The 14,104-nt window shown below is 55.1% G+C and overlaps 1 protein-coding gene and 1 long non-coding RNA gene across 3 annotated transcripts; one reads left to right on the forward strand and one right to left on the reverse strand.

The window, feature by feature from the left end:
* Positions 1-989: 989 nt before the first annotated feature.
* Positions 990-8,997, forward strand: ASB10 (ankyrin repeat and SOCS box containing 10). Of its 2 annotated transcripts, none has more exons than XM_019712775.3 (6): positions 990-1,332; positions 2,139-2,406; positions 4,871-5,390; positions 7,986-8,099; positions 8,368-8,553; positions 8,690-8,997. In XM_019712775.3, the coding sequence occupies exons 1-5, from the start codon at positions 1,062-1,064 to the stop codon at positions 8,551-8,553; spliced, it is 1,359 nt and encodes a 452-aa protein (XP_019568334.3). In that variant the 5' UTR covers positions 990-1,061; the 3' UTR covers positions 8,690-8,997. The 2 variants fall into 2 exon arrangements, with proteins under 2 accessions (XP_019568334.3, XP_019568332.3); XM_019712773.3 differs by lacking the exon at positions 990-1,332 and adding an exon at positions 1,469-1,986.
* Positions 5,401-10,674, reverse strand: LOC141567554 (uncharacterized). The gene is made up of 5 exons (XR_016021880.1): positions 9,944-10,674; positions 8,678-9,562; positions 8,521-8,567; positions 7,952-8,093; positions 5,401-7,758 (listed from the first exon to the last, which is right to left on the reverse strand). It is a non-coding gene; the product is annotated as an uncharacterized LOC141567554 (long non-coding RNA).
* Between the last annotated feature and the right edge of the window lie 3,430 nt (positions 10,675-14,104).

The following is a 14,104-nucleotide window of genomic DNA, read 5'->3' on the forward strand; positions in this document are numbered from 1 at the left end:
TGGGTGGGGGGCTGGAGTCAGGAAACTGGGAGCAGGGACAACCGTGTTGCCACCAAGGGCTGGGGGCCCTGGGGTTTTCCCAGAAGACGCAAAGCGTATGTGAGTAAAGGTAAGGTGTGTTTCGCAGGCCATAAAGGTGGTGAGAACCAGGTATGGGGAGACCACGGGGGCGGAGCAAGCCCAGAGCTGCTCCTGGGCAGCTGGGGCTTAGCTGAGCCCAGTGGCGGGTTTGAGTTTTTTTCTGCCTTTTTTCATGTTATCTCCCCAAATGAAAGTAGTCTTATTATCCAGATGTGCCTCCATGGGTAGAGTCTCTTCTTCCTTCCCATTTTCTAGCTGAGAAGCCCCCTAACCATGGCAGGTACAGGGGACACCCAGGGAGATGGGGGTCAGCCTCCAGGATGGGGGGCTGAGGATTCTATTGCTGCCTTGGGGAGCTGTATTCCCCTGGGTAGAGTCTGTCTTCCTAAGAACCCCTGGAGGGGATTCCTCATGGAGGAGGCCTTCTCCTTAGGTTTGGGAGGGTAAAGGTGTGGGGCTAATTGGGACATCTGGGAGGATAGGAACAATTCTAGGCGCCCCCCTGCCCTCCCCCTGGGATCAGAGCACAGGCTGCTGAGGCCTCTTAGTGGAGTAAAGGGATGAAAAAGACTGAGGAGTGGCAGCTGGAGAGCCCCAGCCCACGCACTTCTAGTCCCTGCTCTGCAACAAGTGGTCACACCTGCGCAATCACAGCCCAGCCCTGGGCTCAGTTTCCTTTTGCCTGTGAAGTTGTGATTGGTGCCACCATCTGGGTGGTCCCTCAACCCTGCTGCGGACCACTGGGGGGGGGGTAAAGCTCTGGGCCGAGGGCTCCATGTTCCCTCAGTCTGCAGGCTCCTCCCTAGTTCCCAGCGCCAGCCTGAGGGCTCGTTCCCTGGGAATGACAGCGAGGGCAGTCAGGGCTATTTACGGCTTGGCTCTCCCGCCCCTCCCACCCTGGGCCTTGCTAGGGCCCAGCACCCACATGCTGGCATTGCCCTGAGTCCTGCTTCTTTGGCTCTCCCTCCCTGAAACTGGCCATGCCAGGGAGAAGGCGCTCCCTTCCCCACTTGGGACACCGTCTGGGGTGCTTCCCCGCGGCCCCTGCCTGCCGAGTCTGGGGGCCTCAGCGCTGCCCAGCCTGGGAGCCCCCCCGGGCGTCACCACTGCTGTGCCGTGACATGGCCCTGCAGAATGCCCTGTACACTGGGGACCTGGCGAGGCTGCTGGAGCTGTTCCCCCCGCACAGCTCAGCCGACCTGCTGCTGGAGAGCCGGGCGGCCGAGGCTCGCTGGAGCAGCCAGCAAAGGGGTAAGGGGCAGTGGGCGGGGGGCTGGGGGGGCTGAGGACCAGCTGGCTGCATCAGGCACAAAATGATGCGGAAGGAAGTGCTTGAGGAAAAGAAGACGCCCCTGGCAGCTTCTCCCTCACCCCAAAGCTTGCTTAAACCTTGGCCCGGGAGCAAAGTCATGTGGAGCTCAGAATAGCTCCTGGGAACCTCGTGGCCGGATCCGGCTCAGCTCGGGCTCCACTCAGGGACGCAGACACCCTCTCCCTCCGTCTGTCTGTGTCCCTCCTTCTTTTTCTCTCTCTGCTTTTGGCCCCCACCTCTCCTCTCTCCCACCCCCCTTCCCACATGCTCACACTCTGCCGTCATGAGCTGGTCTCCAAAAGAGTGCAGGGGGCAGGAAGAACCCCTGGATGATAGACATGCCCTCTGTGCCAGGCTGGTGGAGGGGCCCAGCAGAGGGCCTGCAGAGCACCCGGAGTCCGGCCCGGGACCCATCGTCGCCTGCACGGCCTCGGGACCTGCCCTGGCGTTGTGGCAGGCAGTACTGGCCGGGGACGAGGGCTCTGTCTCCCGTATCCTCGCCGACTCCAGCACAGGCCTGGCACCAGATTCCATCTTTGACACCAGCGACCCAGAGCGATGGAGGGACTTTCGCTTCAACATCCGAGCTCTGAGTACGGGCCAGGGGCCCTGGGTTCTGCGTGGGAGAGGGGAGGCTGCGATGGAGCTCTGGGCTCCCTCGTCCCAGCCTCTGCCCACCTCCCCGATTGCCTGGCAGCGCTCTGCCTCCCTCAGGGTCTGAGGCCCATGTCCCCTCTCTCCCTAGGACTCTGGTCTCTGTCATACGAAGAGGAGCTGACCACCCCCCTGCACGTGGCAGCCAGCCGGGGCCACACAGAAGTTCTGCGTCTGCTGCTGCGGCGGCGGGCCAAGCCAGACAGTGCCCCCGAGGGCCGCACCGCCCTGCACGAGGCCTGCGCGGCCGGCCACGCTGCCTGTGTCCACGTGCTGCTGACGGCAGGAGCTGACCCCAACATCCCTGACCAGCATGGGAAACGCCCCTTGCACCTCTGCCGAGGGGCTGGCACCCTTGAGTGAGTGATCGTCACCTTCACCTCCGTTCCACTCATAGGGGAGACAAACAGATGAGCTCAGGAAGGCAGGGGCTGGCAGGCTGCTGGGCTGCGTGGAGGAGTCAGGGCTCACATAGGGTGTCAGGATGCAATTGCTCCCCAACCACCCAACCAACGGCCTCGGGAACTTGGGAATGACCCTGACTTGGGACCGTTTCTGCTTTCCTAGCAGTGGAGGAGGGATGTGACAGGGGCCAGCTGCGTGGCCTGCATTGGGGAGTTTTCTGGGTCCATTATGAGGATGTTTGAATATTTTCTCAGCTTATCCTATGTTCCAGGCAGTGTGCTGAGTATACCACCAACGAAGGCACAGTCCTGCCCTCAGCGACTGGCTGTGCAGTGATCCAGGTCGGCTTTACAGAAAGCGGCCCCCACTTAGGGCCTGCAGGGGTCCCTGTGGGCAGGTCTGGTTCTTCACTTGGCAGGTCTGGCATTTCCTGATTAGTAGGCACCTCAGACAAATGGGCTCCAGGGCTGAGTCCAACTAACCCAGCTCACAATACACTGATGGAGATACCGAAATGTGACAACATATTATTTACTATAGGGAACATTTCTTTACAGTGAGCGACCCAAGTAATTATGCCCTATATATAGGGAACCTTGGAGGATGAGTCCTCACAATTTTTTGATGAGCATGGAATCCCTCAAAGGGAGCCTTGGAAAATCTATAACCTAACTGCACATACAATGGAGGCTTTCTCTCTACTGACTGCGCACCTGCCAAATTTCACACCTTGCCCCTGGATGGTACCAAATTTTCGGTCCTTGTGTCCTTCTTTCATAGACCTTCTGCCACCTGTTAACCTTGTCAGCTTTCAGAGAACTCCACTGACTTAACATATTGTGGTTGAAGATGTGTTTGTCTTATACCAGCGTGATCCAATAGAAATATGATGAACCATGTAGGTAATTTAAAATATTCTAGTAGCCTTATCACAAAATGAAAAAATAATAGGCAAAACTAATTTTTTTAAACAGTGATGAAATACACGTAGCATAAAATTTACTATCTTGACCATTTCTAAGTAGCTCATACGAATGGAATCAAACAGTGTTTGTCCTTTTGTGACTGGCTTATATCACTTAACATACTGTCCTCCGGGTTCATTCACACTGTAGCATCTGTCAGAATTTCCTTCGTTTTTAAAGGCTGCATAATATTCCATTGTATGTGGATTTATCCATTCATCTGTTGATGGACACTTAGTTTGCTTCCATGTTTTGGTTATTATGAGAAATGCTGCTGTGAACATGGGTGGATAAATATCTGTGAAACAGACGAAATGAATTTTAATAATATACTTAATACAGTAGATCTGAAATGTTATCATTTCAACATGGAATCCTTACAAAAAACGATAAAGTTTACATCCTTGTTTTGTACCACGTCTTCACACTGGTGTGTACTCTACACGTAGAGCGTGTCTCAGTTAGGATAAGCCGTACCACAGTGCTCGGTAGCCAGATGTGGCCGGTGGCTACTGCACTGGACAGCGCAAGCCTCTATACAGGCCCACATTTTAGTGCTGGCCATGTCCCAGCCCGGCCTCTGTGGCGTCACACCCAGTGACGAGCCTTCCTTCCTGTCTCGCGTAAGCAAATGTATATTTACAATTATTATGGAGATTTCAGAAACATGGGAATGTGGGCAGGATAATATAACAAGCTTCCACACGATCCGTCAGCATCTGTACCGCCCACGCCCCCACCAGATGCTGCCGTTGGGAGACCTTATAACAGCTTCTCAGGCATTTTTGTGTCACGTGCTGCGCATGCCAACATCATCTAAGCCTAGGTCTCAGCCATCATCCTCATTTGACAGATGAGGAAAGTGGAGCTCGCCAAACCCTTAGCCTTCGATTTTGCACATTCTTACAGGTGTACACACCTTCCGTGGGGCCGGCGTGGGGCAAATCTGGCCAAACTGGATTTTGTGGGTCTTTGTCCCATTGCTCTCATTTCCATTCGTGCCCACAGCCAGTCCCCACTCTCCACTTCCGCCTCCAGTCCCTCCAACTGCCCTGCTGCCCCTGGACCCTAAGGCCAGCGCCCCCCCCCCCAGCCCCTGCTAGCTGTGTGAATGTGGGTGACAGCGTCACACCCTCAGGGCCTTGGTTCCTCATCTGAACTGGCCGTAGGAATGCTATGAGCCTAAAACAAGTGAGCGTGTAAGGCCGTCAGGAGGCGTCTGTTCTAAGTGCCTAATGGCAGATCGGGACTTCTCCTGCCACCAAGGTTTTAGTGCACTATTCCTGCAGAGAGTATGTGGCCTTGAGAAGAGGGCATTGCTGACCCTGCAGAATGCAGACAGAACCAGGAACCACCCAAAGCTCCTCCGTGTTTGCTTTGCTCAGAATGGCGGGAAGGCGGGGGGAAGATCTGCACCCCACCTTCCTCCCCACCACCGTCTCGCCCTCACTAGGTGTGCAAAGCTACTCCTGAGGTTTGGGGCAAAAGTGGATGGTCGGTCCGAGGAGGAAGAGGAGACCCCTTTGCATGTGGCCGCTCGGCTCGGCCACGTGGAGCTGGCAGACCTCCTTCTGAGACACGGGGCCTGCCCCGATGCCCGGGATGCTGAAGGCTGGACTCCGCTGCTGGTTGCCTGTGACACCCGCTGCACATCCCCTGCTGACGCCGAAGCCACCACAGCACGCTGCCTCCAGCTGTGCCGCTTGCTGCTCTCAGCTGGCGCCAACCCTGACACTGCCGATCAGGACAAGCGGCGGCCCCTGCACCTGGCCTGTCGCCGCGGCCACGCGGCGGTTGTGGAGCTGCTCCTGTCCTACGGTGTCAGTGTCAACCTCATGGACTACGGGGGACACACGGCCCTGCACTGTGCCCTGCAGGGCCCGCCCGCGGCCCTGGCCCAGAGCCCGGAGTGTGCAGTGCGGGCTCTGCTCAACCACGGCGCCGTCCGAGTCTGGCCTGGGGCCCTCCCCAAGGTACAGGGCTGGGGGCAGAGGGAGGGCAGAGAGCAGCAGCCGGAGGGGTGTGTGTGTGTGTGTCCCCATGTGTACACATGCTCACATTCATGCACGTGGATGCATGGGTGCGTGCACACGTGTGTACATGTGTGCTGAAGGTGCATGGATGGCAGGGGGGCCAGAATATAAAGGATCGGACGAACCTTGAAGGAGGAGACAGGATTGATGGGGGCAGAAGCAGTTTCTTCGTTAGGAAGTGAGCTGATGAAAGAAGCATTTAGGAAGCTCCCCCTGGCAGCAGATCCATCAGTGAGACACTCGGGGTACAGGAGAGGCTCCCCTAGGGCAGTGACGAGCCCAGGTCATGAGGTCCAAGGCTTTCTGACCATTGCAGATGGACGTATCCTGGTTTCCGAGAGCTTAGCAGGACACACACCACCCAGTCCAGCCCCTGCTTTCTTGGCACCTGAGAAAAAGACTTTTGCTGTCCATTTCCAGTCTGTATCTTATTTTATGTTAATTTCCCCAAAGGGGGTTCAACTGCTAGACCTGTGTTACTGAAGCCCTGCAGGGGGCCCTGCTCATCCTGTGTTGTGTCTGGAGGGGCTGTATGATGTCATGGAGGGCACTGGGCCTGGGGCAGGAAACCAGTTCTCTGAGGAGTTGGGTCAGGACCAATATGGCCGTGGACAGGTCCCCCACCCTACCTCCCAGCTTGCCCCACTTCCCCCACCCCATCCTGGATGCTCTCCAGCTGTTCCCGCCTCTCCCCTTCACTCGCAAACCTAGAAGCATCTGTCTAGATTCCTAAGCAAGACCAAATAATTAAACAGCCCGAGAGTTCGGCAGATTGGTCTCCCCTTTGGGAAAATACAAGAAAATCAACAATTAACACTAATTAATCTCCTATTAACACCAGATAATTAGGAGACGAGCAATTCCCTGTAATCTGATGGCGGCTCTGACAGCTAATGATGTCCCCATAGTCAGGACAGGGTGGGAGGAGGAGGCGCCGGCAAATGGCTTTCTGGGGACCTCACCGCCCGCCTCTCTGGCCCCATTCCTCCGAGGGAGCCATCACAGCAAAGTGCCCCATTCACCCCTTCACCCAGGCGAGTGCCGGTCAAAACATGCAGGAAGGAGTCCACAGCCCTTTCCCATGACGGGCAGCTGTCCCAGGCTTGGCTGGGGTGCCTGTCCTCCAGTGAGGGGCTCCTCCCTACAAGGAGGCCTCCATGGCCCATCTGGGACCACGGCCAGCTCCTGTTCTCCATATCGGACTGGGCCTTCAGGAGGCCTGGCTTTGACGTTTGCCCAAGTGACTATAGGCAAATCACTGGAATTCGTTGAACCCAAGTCCCCTGCATGTGATACAGCCTGGACCTAACAGTGATGCAAAGCTGTGGGACCATAGTGGGTAACCAGCAGGAGCCAGCATAGCTGACTACACCTGATGCTGTTCGAGGGTGTGTGGCCTATTCCATGGGTTCCCTCAGTCCTCCCAACGACCTCTGAGGTAGGTGGTGACTAAGAGTGCAGGCTCTGGAGCCAGGCACACTCCCTGTGTGACCCTCAGCAAGTTGCTTAATCTCTCTGGGCCTCAGTTTCCTCATCTGTAAAATAGGGACATAACAGCATGCGTGTGTCTCAAGGTTAGTGTGGGGACTAAATGACTTCACACATAGAAAGCCCTTTGGATGGGGACTAACCTGGAGTTAGTACTCAATACCTGTTAGGTGGTGGTGGGTGAAAGTTCAGTGATGTATGTGAAAGCACTTGGAAAGCTGTTAGGCGTCATCCAGTGTAGGAGAGATGCAGGTTTGAATAGCTCCAGGAGGCTTCCTGGGAGCCTTGTACAGGCAGACGGCAGAGCAGAGTGGCGTGGTAGCTAAGGCTAAGAACCACATCACCGGGCTTACATTGCTTGAACTACAACTTGGGCAAGTTACTTAACTTCTCTGTGCCTCAGTTTCTCTTGTCTGTAAAATGGGGATAATAATAGTTTTCACCTTGTAGGGACAGGACTAAGAGAGTTAACACAGGAGAAGTGCGAAGGAAATTATCTGGCATAGATTATGCATAATAGAAATGTTGGCTGTCATATTGGTTTCCTGTCACAGCCATAACAAAGTACCACAAACTGGGTGGCGTAAGACAATAGAAATGTCTTCCCTCACAGTTCTGGAGGCTGGAAATTTGAAATCCAGGTGCTGGAAGGGTTGGTTCCTTCTGGAGGTTCTGAGGGAGAATCTGTTCCGTGCCGGTCTCCCAGCTTCTGCAGGTTGCCCATAACCCTTGGTGTTCCTTGGCAGGTAGGTGCATCGCTCCCATTTCTGTCTCCGCTGTCACAGGCTGTTCTCCCAGCTCGTGTGTCTGCATCTGTTTTCTCTTCTTATAAAGATAACAGTCATATTGGATTAGAACCCACCCTAAATGAGCTCACTTTAACTTGACATCTGCAAAGACCCTATTTCTGAATAGGTCACATTTATAGGTATGAGGGTTAGGACATCAACATATCTTTTTGTGCTGTCTGGTCCTCCTATGTGGACGGACTGGGGCCTGCGGGGTACAGTAACCTTGGGGACGCTGACGCAGCTCTGTCTCCTCCAGGTGCTGGAGCGCTGGTGCACGTCCCCGCGAACCATTGAGGTCCTGATAAACACGTACAGTGTCGTGCAGCTTCCTGAGGAGGCCATGGGCCTGGTGCCTCCCGAGACTCTGCAGGTTAGATTGCAGGACACAACCACTCAGCCTGCCCAAAGAGAGTCCCGCCTCCTGAAAGGCAGCCCTGTCAATCGCCCCACTTTGCCCCACAGAAATGACCCAGAGACCCTCTCATGTCCCAGAAGAAAACACAGAGCGAGCACCCAAACACACTCCCTATGCCTAAGAGGCTCCTGAAGACACCCACTGGCCACCAGCCTCCCCCTGTGGGGGGAGTGGGTGCCACTTGCCCAAGGCTGTCCTGCTGAGCCGCGCATTCTGTCCCCAGAAGCACAGCCGTTTCTACTCGTCCCTCTTTGCCTTGGTGAGGCAGCCCCGGTCGCTGCAGCACTTGACTCGTTGTATGCTCCGTGCTCACCTGGAGGGCTGCCTACCCCACGCCCTGCCCCGCCTCCCCCTGCCACCCCGCCTGCTGCGTTACCTGCAGCTGGACTTCGAGGACGTGCTCTACTAGGTGAGTCCTGGGTTCTGTGGACAGTCCCGCAGGGTTTTTTTTTCCAGAGGGAGGCGAGAGAAGAGTTGAGGGCAGGGCCCTGGCCAGAACCAGCCAGCTCCCCAGATCCCCCCTGAATACTCACCTCTCCTTCCAGATGTCCACTGTCATTTGAGAGGCTGAAAGCAGACGCTCCAGGCCCCAGGGCACCAGCCCTCTTCTCACAGTGCCCCGAACCAAGGACTGAATTGAACCAACTGGAGCAGAGGTGGCCCTCTCAGCAGGCGGTCCATCTCGACTGGCAGAGTGGATGCTGCCATTCCCACCAGGGAGAGGCAGGCGGACCCATGTTTGATGGACAGAGAGCTAGGACTCATGACAAGTGATGCACTCCTCTCGGGGGCCTCCTGAGGTCCCCTCCAGCCCATCCAAACCCTGCATGAGCATTAAAGTCTCCAGACCTGTGTTGTTTAGTAGTACTGTTTCCGAAAGACCTGCCTCTGAACTGGCCCACTCACAGGGTCGCCCCTGGATCTGCCCTATGGTGTCAGCTGTGTCACCTTCCCACTTGGTTGTTCACCAGCGGTTGAGGGATCCCAGGCAGGTCCCTGCCCCTCTGGCCCATGATATGGCAACATGGCTGCCAGGTGATAGTGTCAGAAAAGGCCTAAAGGACAGCCGGCCAGTGGTTGGCTTGGGTAGGGCAGAGCCTCAGTGGATGAATCAGAGCAGACAGTTAGGACAGGACAGAGCCAGGAGGAGAGGTGAGGGGCAGAAAAGCCAACGGGAAGGTGGGTGCAAGCATGGAGGGGAGAGAGTGGAACACCCAGGTTTAGAAAAACAAAACTCAAAAACAAGTCTCCATATTGCCTGAGCTGTAGGTCGGGGAGCCCCGGATGTACACCTGGTTCCTGCCCCTCTTGTGGCGGCAGGAGCTAAGCTGAGAGTTATGCCCCTGGGCTCTAGTCCTGGCTTTTCCATTAATTGGTGGAACATAAGTCTCTTCCCCTCTCTGGGCTCGTTTCTGCATCTGTAAAACAAGCCAGGAGGGAGTCCCTGAGGGTCTTTGCAGTACTAGGCTTTTGAGAACTCGCAGGGAGCCCCAGCAGCCGGGAACCAGCTTAACACAGGAGCCCCAGAGCAGCCAATCAAATGTACTACAATGCGTGACGACAAGGGTTGCTGGGCAGATTTCCTAGGGCCCCGGAGTGTGCACGCGCTGGAGTTCACGACTTTCCCGCCAAGCGCTGGGAGCGAGAGATGGGGGGCGAGGACCATGCGAGGCGACGGGGGCGGGGCCGAGACTACAAGAAGCCCCGCAGGGCGTCAGAGTGAGCAGCTGAGCAGACGCGGGGCGCAGGCGAGTGGGCCCGGCATCCCACCTGGCCTCACCTGCCTTGGGATGACCCACCTGGTTTGGGCTTCCAGGCGCAAGGACCGGACCGCCTGACGGGAGGGAGGGTCGGCGCCCAGAGCCCAGGCTCAGGCCCACAAGCGGTCGGGCTGACAGGCCCTGGCCCTCAGCTGTGGAGCGTCCTCTCGGGCCCCACCTCCGGGGCACGTGGGCGCAGGTTGAGACGGTCAGGAGGCAGTTTCCGCGGGGCGTCGGTGAGTTCCGCTCAAGAGAGCGCGGGGCCTGGGAGATCGCCCCGCGTCCGCTCGCTCGCTGAGCGAGGCTTCGTCGGCGCAGGCGCTGGGCGCGCAAAGGCCTGGCTCCCAGTCCCTCCATGGGGGCCGCTGAGCGGAGCGCGGGAAGGGGCGCAGTGAGACGCCCCCTGGAGGAACTCCCACGGCGCTGACAGGGAGTGACTGGGAGCTGTTCGGGATTGGGGGACAGGGAAGCCTCCTCCTTGAGGAGGTGACATTTCCGCTGAGGCCTGAATGGCAAGGAGGACCCCGCCGTGTGAGTGCGTGGGGGAAGAGCTGGGCAGCGACGTGAGCTGATTTCGGTTTCAAAAGATCGCTCTGGCTGCTGAGTGGCTGGCGCGCGGGAGGACCGGAGAATCCAGGAGCATAGGGTGGCTCCTGCAGGGGTCCAGGCAGAGGTGGCGAAGCAGTGGGGGACACCTATGGGAGCTGACCATGGAGTGGACGTGGGGGGCTGAAGGACGCCCAGTCCAGGATGACTCCCAGTGTGTTGGCTGACAACGAGCTGGCTGGTGGTGCTAGTTACTAAGGTGGGGCAGATGAGAAAGGGGCAGGGGGCAGGGGAAATCAGAAGTTCAATTTGGGAGCTATGCAGTGGCAGCTGACTATGGGACAGCTCAAAGAGGCTGTGTTGCAAGGTCTATGAATCTGGCATTCAGGGACAAGGGCAGGTCTGGGTATGTCACCGTGGGATTGTTGGATTGTGAAAGATGTGTAAAGCTCTGTCCTAAGAGAATCCTGACTCTCAAGGCGATGACTTTTCTGAGTTCTGTTTATGCATTTTGATGGAAACTCTGTGGAATCCCATCCACATTGTTTTCTGCTTCCTGAGACCCAGGTTTTAGGCACTGGGTGTACATACACCCGTTCCTGCCCTCAGTGAATTTTCCATCTAGTCTGAAAAATAAGTGTGAATAATTAGTTCAAACGCAAGGGGCAATGAAGGTTATGAAAAAGACATGTGGCAGCAGGAGCGGAGGGTGTGAAGAAGAAGGCAGGCAATAGGACAGGCACCTAGGAAGACTTCACTGAAGGTGGGTGCCTCTCCCAAAGTGATAAGAAGGGGTAAGGATTTCTGACCATATCTGGAGACCTTTTAAGGAGGGAGGGGCCAAGGGAAGGAAGGCGGTTTGGAGTGGTCAGTGTAAGGGCCTGCTGCCCGACTTCACTTGTTCTCCCCTTCGCGGGCCAGTGTTAGGAAGGTCCTTTCTGGGATCAGATACCCAGACACACTTGCAAGCCAGGGAGCGTCCTCCCCTGCCTCCCGGCTGCGGGTCCCGCGGGCCCAGAACCTCTCCCCGGTAATTGCTTTCCGTAATGTGTTTGCTCCAAACCAATTTCACGCCTCCGTGAGGACTCCGCCCTGCACTGGAGGCGCGGACCTCCCCACCACCAACCTATCCGCGTGTAACATGTGCGCACACACAAACGGCACACATTGAACGCAACAGATACACAGGGTTCAAGTACCTGAACACAGCAAACATACATGAACCTACACACGTGATGCTAGATTTTAAGACTCTCGTGTACAACCCCGGCGCCCAATCCGCGCTCACAGTTGAGTACCCAGCAGCGCCCCGCGGCCGGTCCTCGGACGGCTCACCTGGTCCTGTTCCTTTGCCCTCCGCGCGTCTCCCTGACTAACGCGAGGGGGCGCTGACGTACTCCGCACCGCTCTTGCGGTGATGCAGTTGCGCTTTGCTGCCACCAGAGGGTGCCCGCGGACAGAGCCCGACGCTGCCCACTGTCAGTGGACTTTCTTCCGCCAAGGAGTGAGGCGGAGGTATAGCGCTACTAGCTTTGACTTTAGAATACTTTGTTCTTTCTTCGCATCCTAGGAGCTGGTTCCCAATCCATGAAGGGGAGGCCAGATGATGGGGTTCAACACAGGCACACACAGAGAGGGCAGGGTCAAAAGAAAATTCCCCTGTAGGAGCACTTCCCCAATAGGTGGAGTAACGAGTGTGGGCCAATCAGAGTACGTGGACAATTAAAGAAGCAATTTTAGAATCCCATTTTAGACAGCGAGGGGAGGCACTTGCCCACAATGGACCCGTTCGGGATTCAGTAGGAGAAACACAGTTGTCCCTTGGTTAAGAAAGTAGCCACCTCCGTTCAGATTTAACAGCGACAGCTTCTGTCCTTGGTACTGATGGGAGAGTAAGAAGTAGTTTTTGGCGAGCCACGAGTTTGGGGGAATTTCCATTGTTGACCACCCTGCTTTTCTTGCTCCATTTAATGTAGGAAGAACTCATTTTGAGAGGTGTCCCTCGTATTCACTTGATCCTTGCACCAGCTCTTTGACTGAGCCGAGTAGATATTGTATTAACCGCTGTCTCTCATAGATGGAGAAGTTAAGGCAAAGAGGGGCCAAGGTCACACGGCCCAGTGAGGGGTCAGAACAGGAATTTAACTCCAGGTCTTTTTACTGTAGCCAACGCTTTTTCCATTTACCGTGTGGCCTCAGTTCCACGGTTCATGAAAGCGCAGGGAAAGGAGATGGGCTGCTTCAGTTGCCACCATGTATATGAGGGCTTTTATCCTAGTTTAGCTGTGGAATGTCAAGGCCTATGAGAAGTCACACTTCATGACTCCAGCGTGACAAGGGAACAGATAGAAGATATAAATGGATTATAAAATACAGTATCTAACAAACGCACACCACACCAGGGCAAAACGAAGTCCTGGGGTCTCACTTTCCTCATTTCAGAGTTGGTGGCCCACTGAGATTTGTTGGCCACAAGCTTTATGCCTGTGCTCTCTGGCACAGAGGATTCCACTTTCCTGAGTGTAGTTCTGGGCAATAAGTTCTTGGCTTAAGCTAGGTGACATACATCTTCAAGATCAGAGGGTCTTTAACCTTGAGTCCTTGACAATGCGTGATCCATTCTGTCCCACCAGAGAGTGACAGCCTTTCAAAGTGGCCTTTTAATGAAGGGACTGGTGGGAGGGAGATGTTTCAATATATATACCCTTTGAGCTTTTGGAATTTTGTGCTATCTGATTTTATTACCTATGCAAAAAAAGGGAAAAAAAAGAATGCAATTCCTTTTAAAAACGGCTGTTCCTTCATGCTTTACTTGATTGGTGCTGTTACTGCTCATACAGCTTCAATTTCAGTGATTGTAGCCCAAAGTTCCCTCAATAATTTATCAAGTCAATAAGGCTCTATTGTGTATCCAACACTGTAAAGCCATCAAATCAACTACTGACTTCTTTCTTGTTTTAAATACAATACGCTTTGAAGTCTGGTCTCCATATTGGTACCGCGAAGTGCTTGGTTAATTTAACAAAGGGTTGTGAAAGCTATCTTTAGCAGAATGTACAAGGATTATCCTCGCACTTTAGTAGTGAGTTTGGGTTCCCAGACCTAGGTTAAGCCACCTCTTTTTTTTTACCCCTGTCGATGTCTTCCCACCAGACTCTCTCTCAGAAGTTTCACTGAGTTTAATGTAGAGCCCAAGATAGACCAGGACGGCACGGAAACCACACTCTTCTCGCTTTACCTCTCTGAGGCATTGTCAGTCAAGCATAACCAATGAAAACTCCCTACTTGGGTCCCACCCTCTTCTGTCCCTCTGTGGTGAGTGTCTTTCAGGGTGCGTGAGCCTGACCTTAATGGTGTTCGCTAGGCCAATACAGCACTCCTGCTTTGAACAAATGTCACTGAGATCCAGAGTTCCCTCCTGCCCTCCTCTGTCTCGGCTCGGAAACGCTGAGACTCTTTGGCATAGATTTTCCTCCTCACCTCAGCCAAATCCTCCTCCTAAACTTGTCTGGCTTGCTACTGTTAATTTTGACTAGCTTGGCTGTCCCTGGCCCCACTTGAATAACAGTTTCCCAGTGACCAGATGTCCCCCATGTTAGTGGACCAGGCTTGAAACTCTATGTCCTGAAGCTCGGGTCACTCTTCTTCTGTTGA

This window comes from Rhinolophus sinicus, chromosome 8 (assembly GCF_057876585.1).
Source record: "Rhinolophus sinicus isolate RSI-liver-muscle chromosome 8, RSI-T2T, whole genome shotgun sequence".
In the NCBI taxonomy this organism is placed as follows: Eukaryota; Metazoa; Chordata; class Mammalia; order Chiroptera; family Rhinolophidae; genus Rhinolophus; species Rhinolophus sinicus.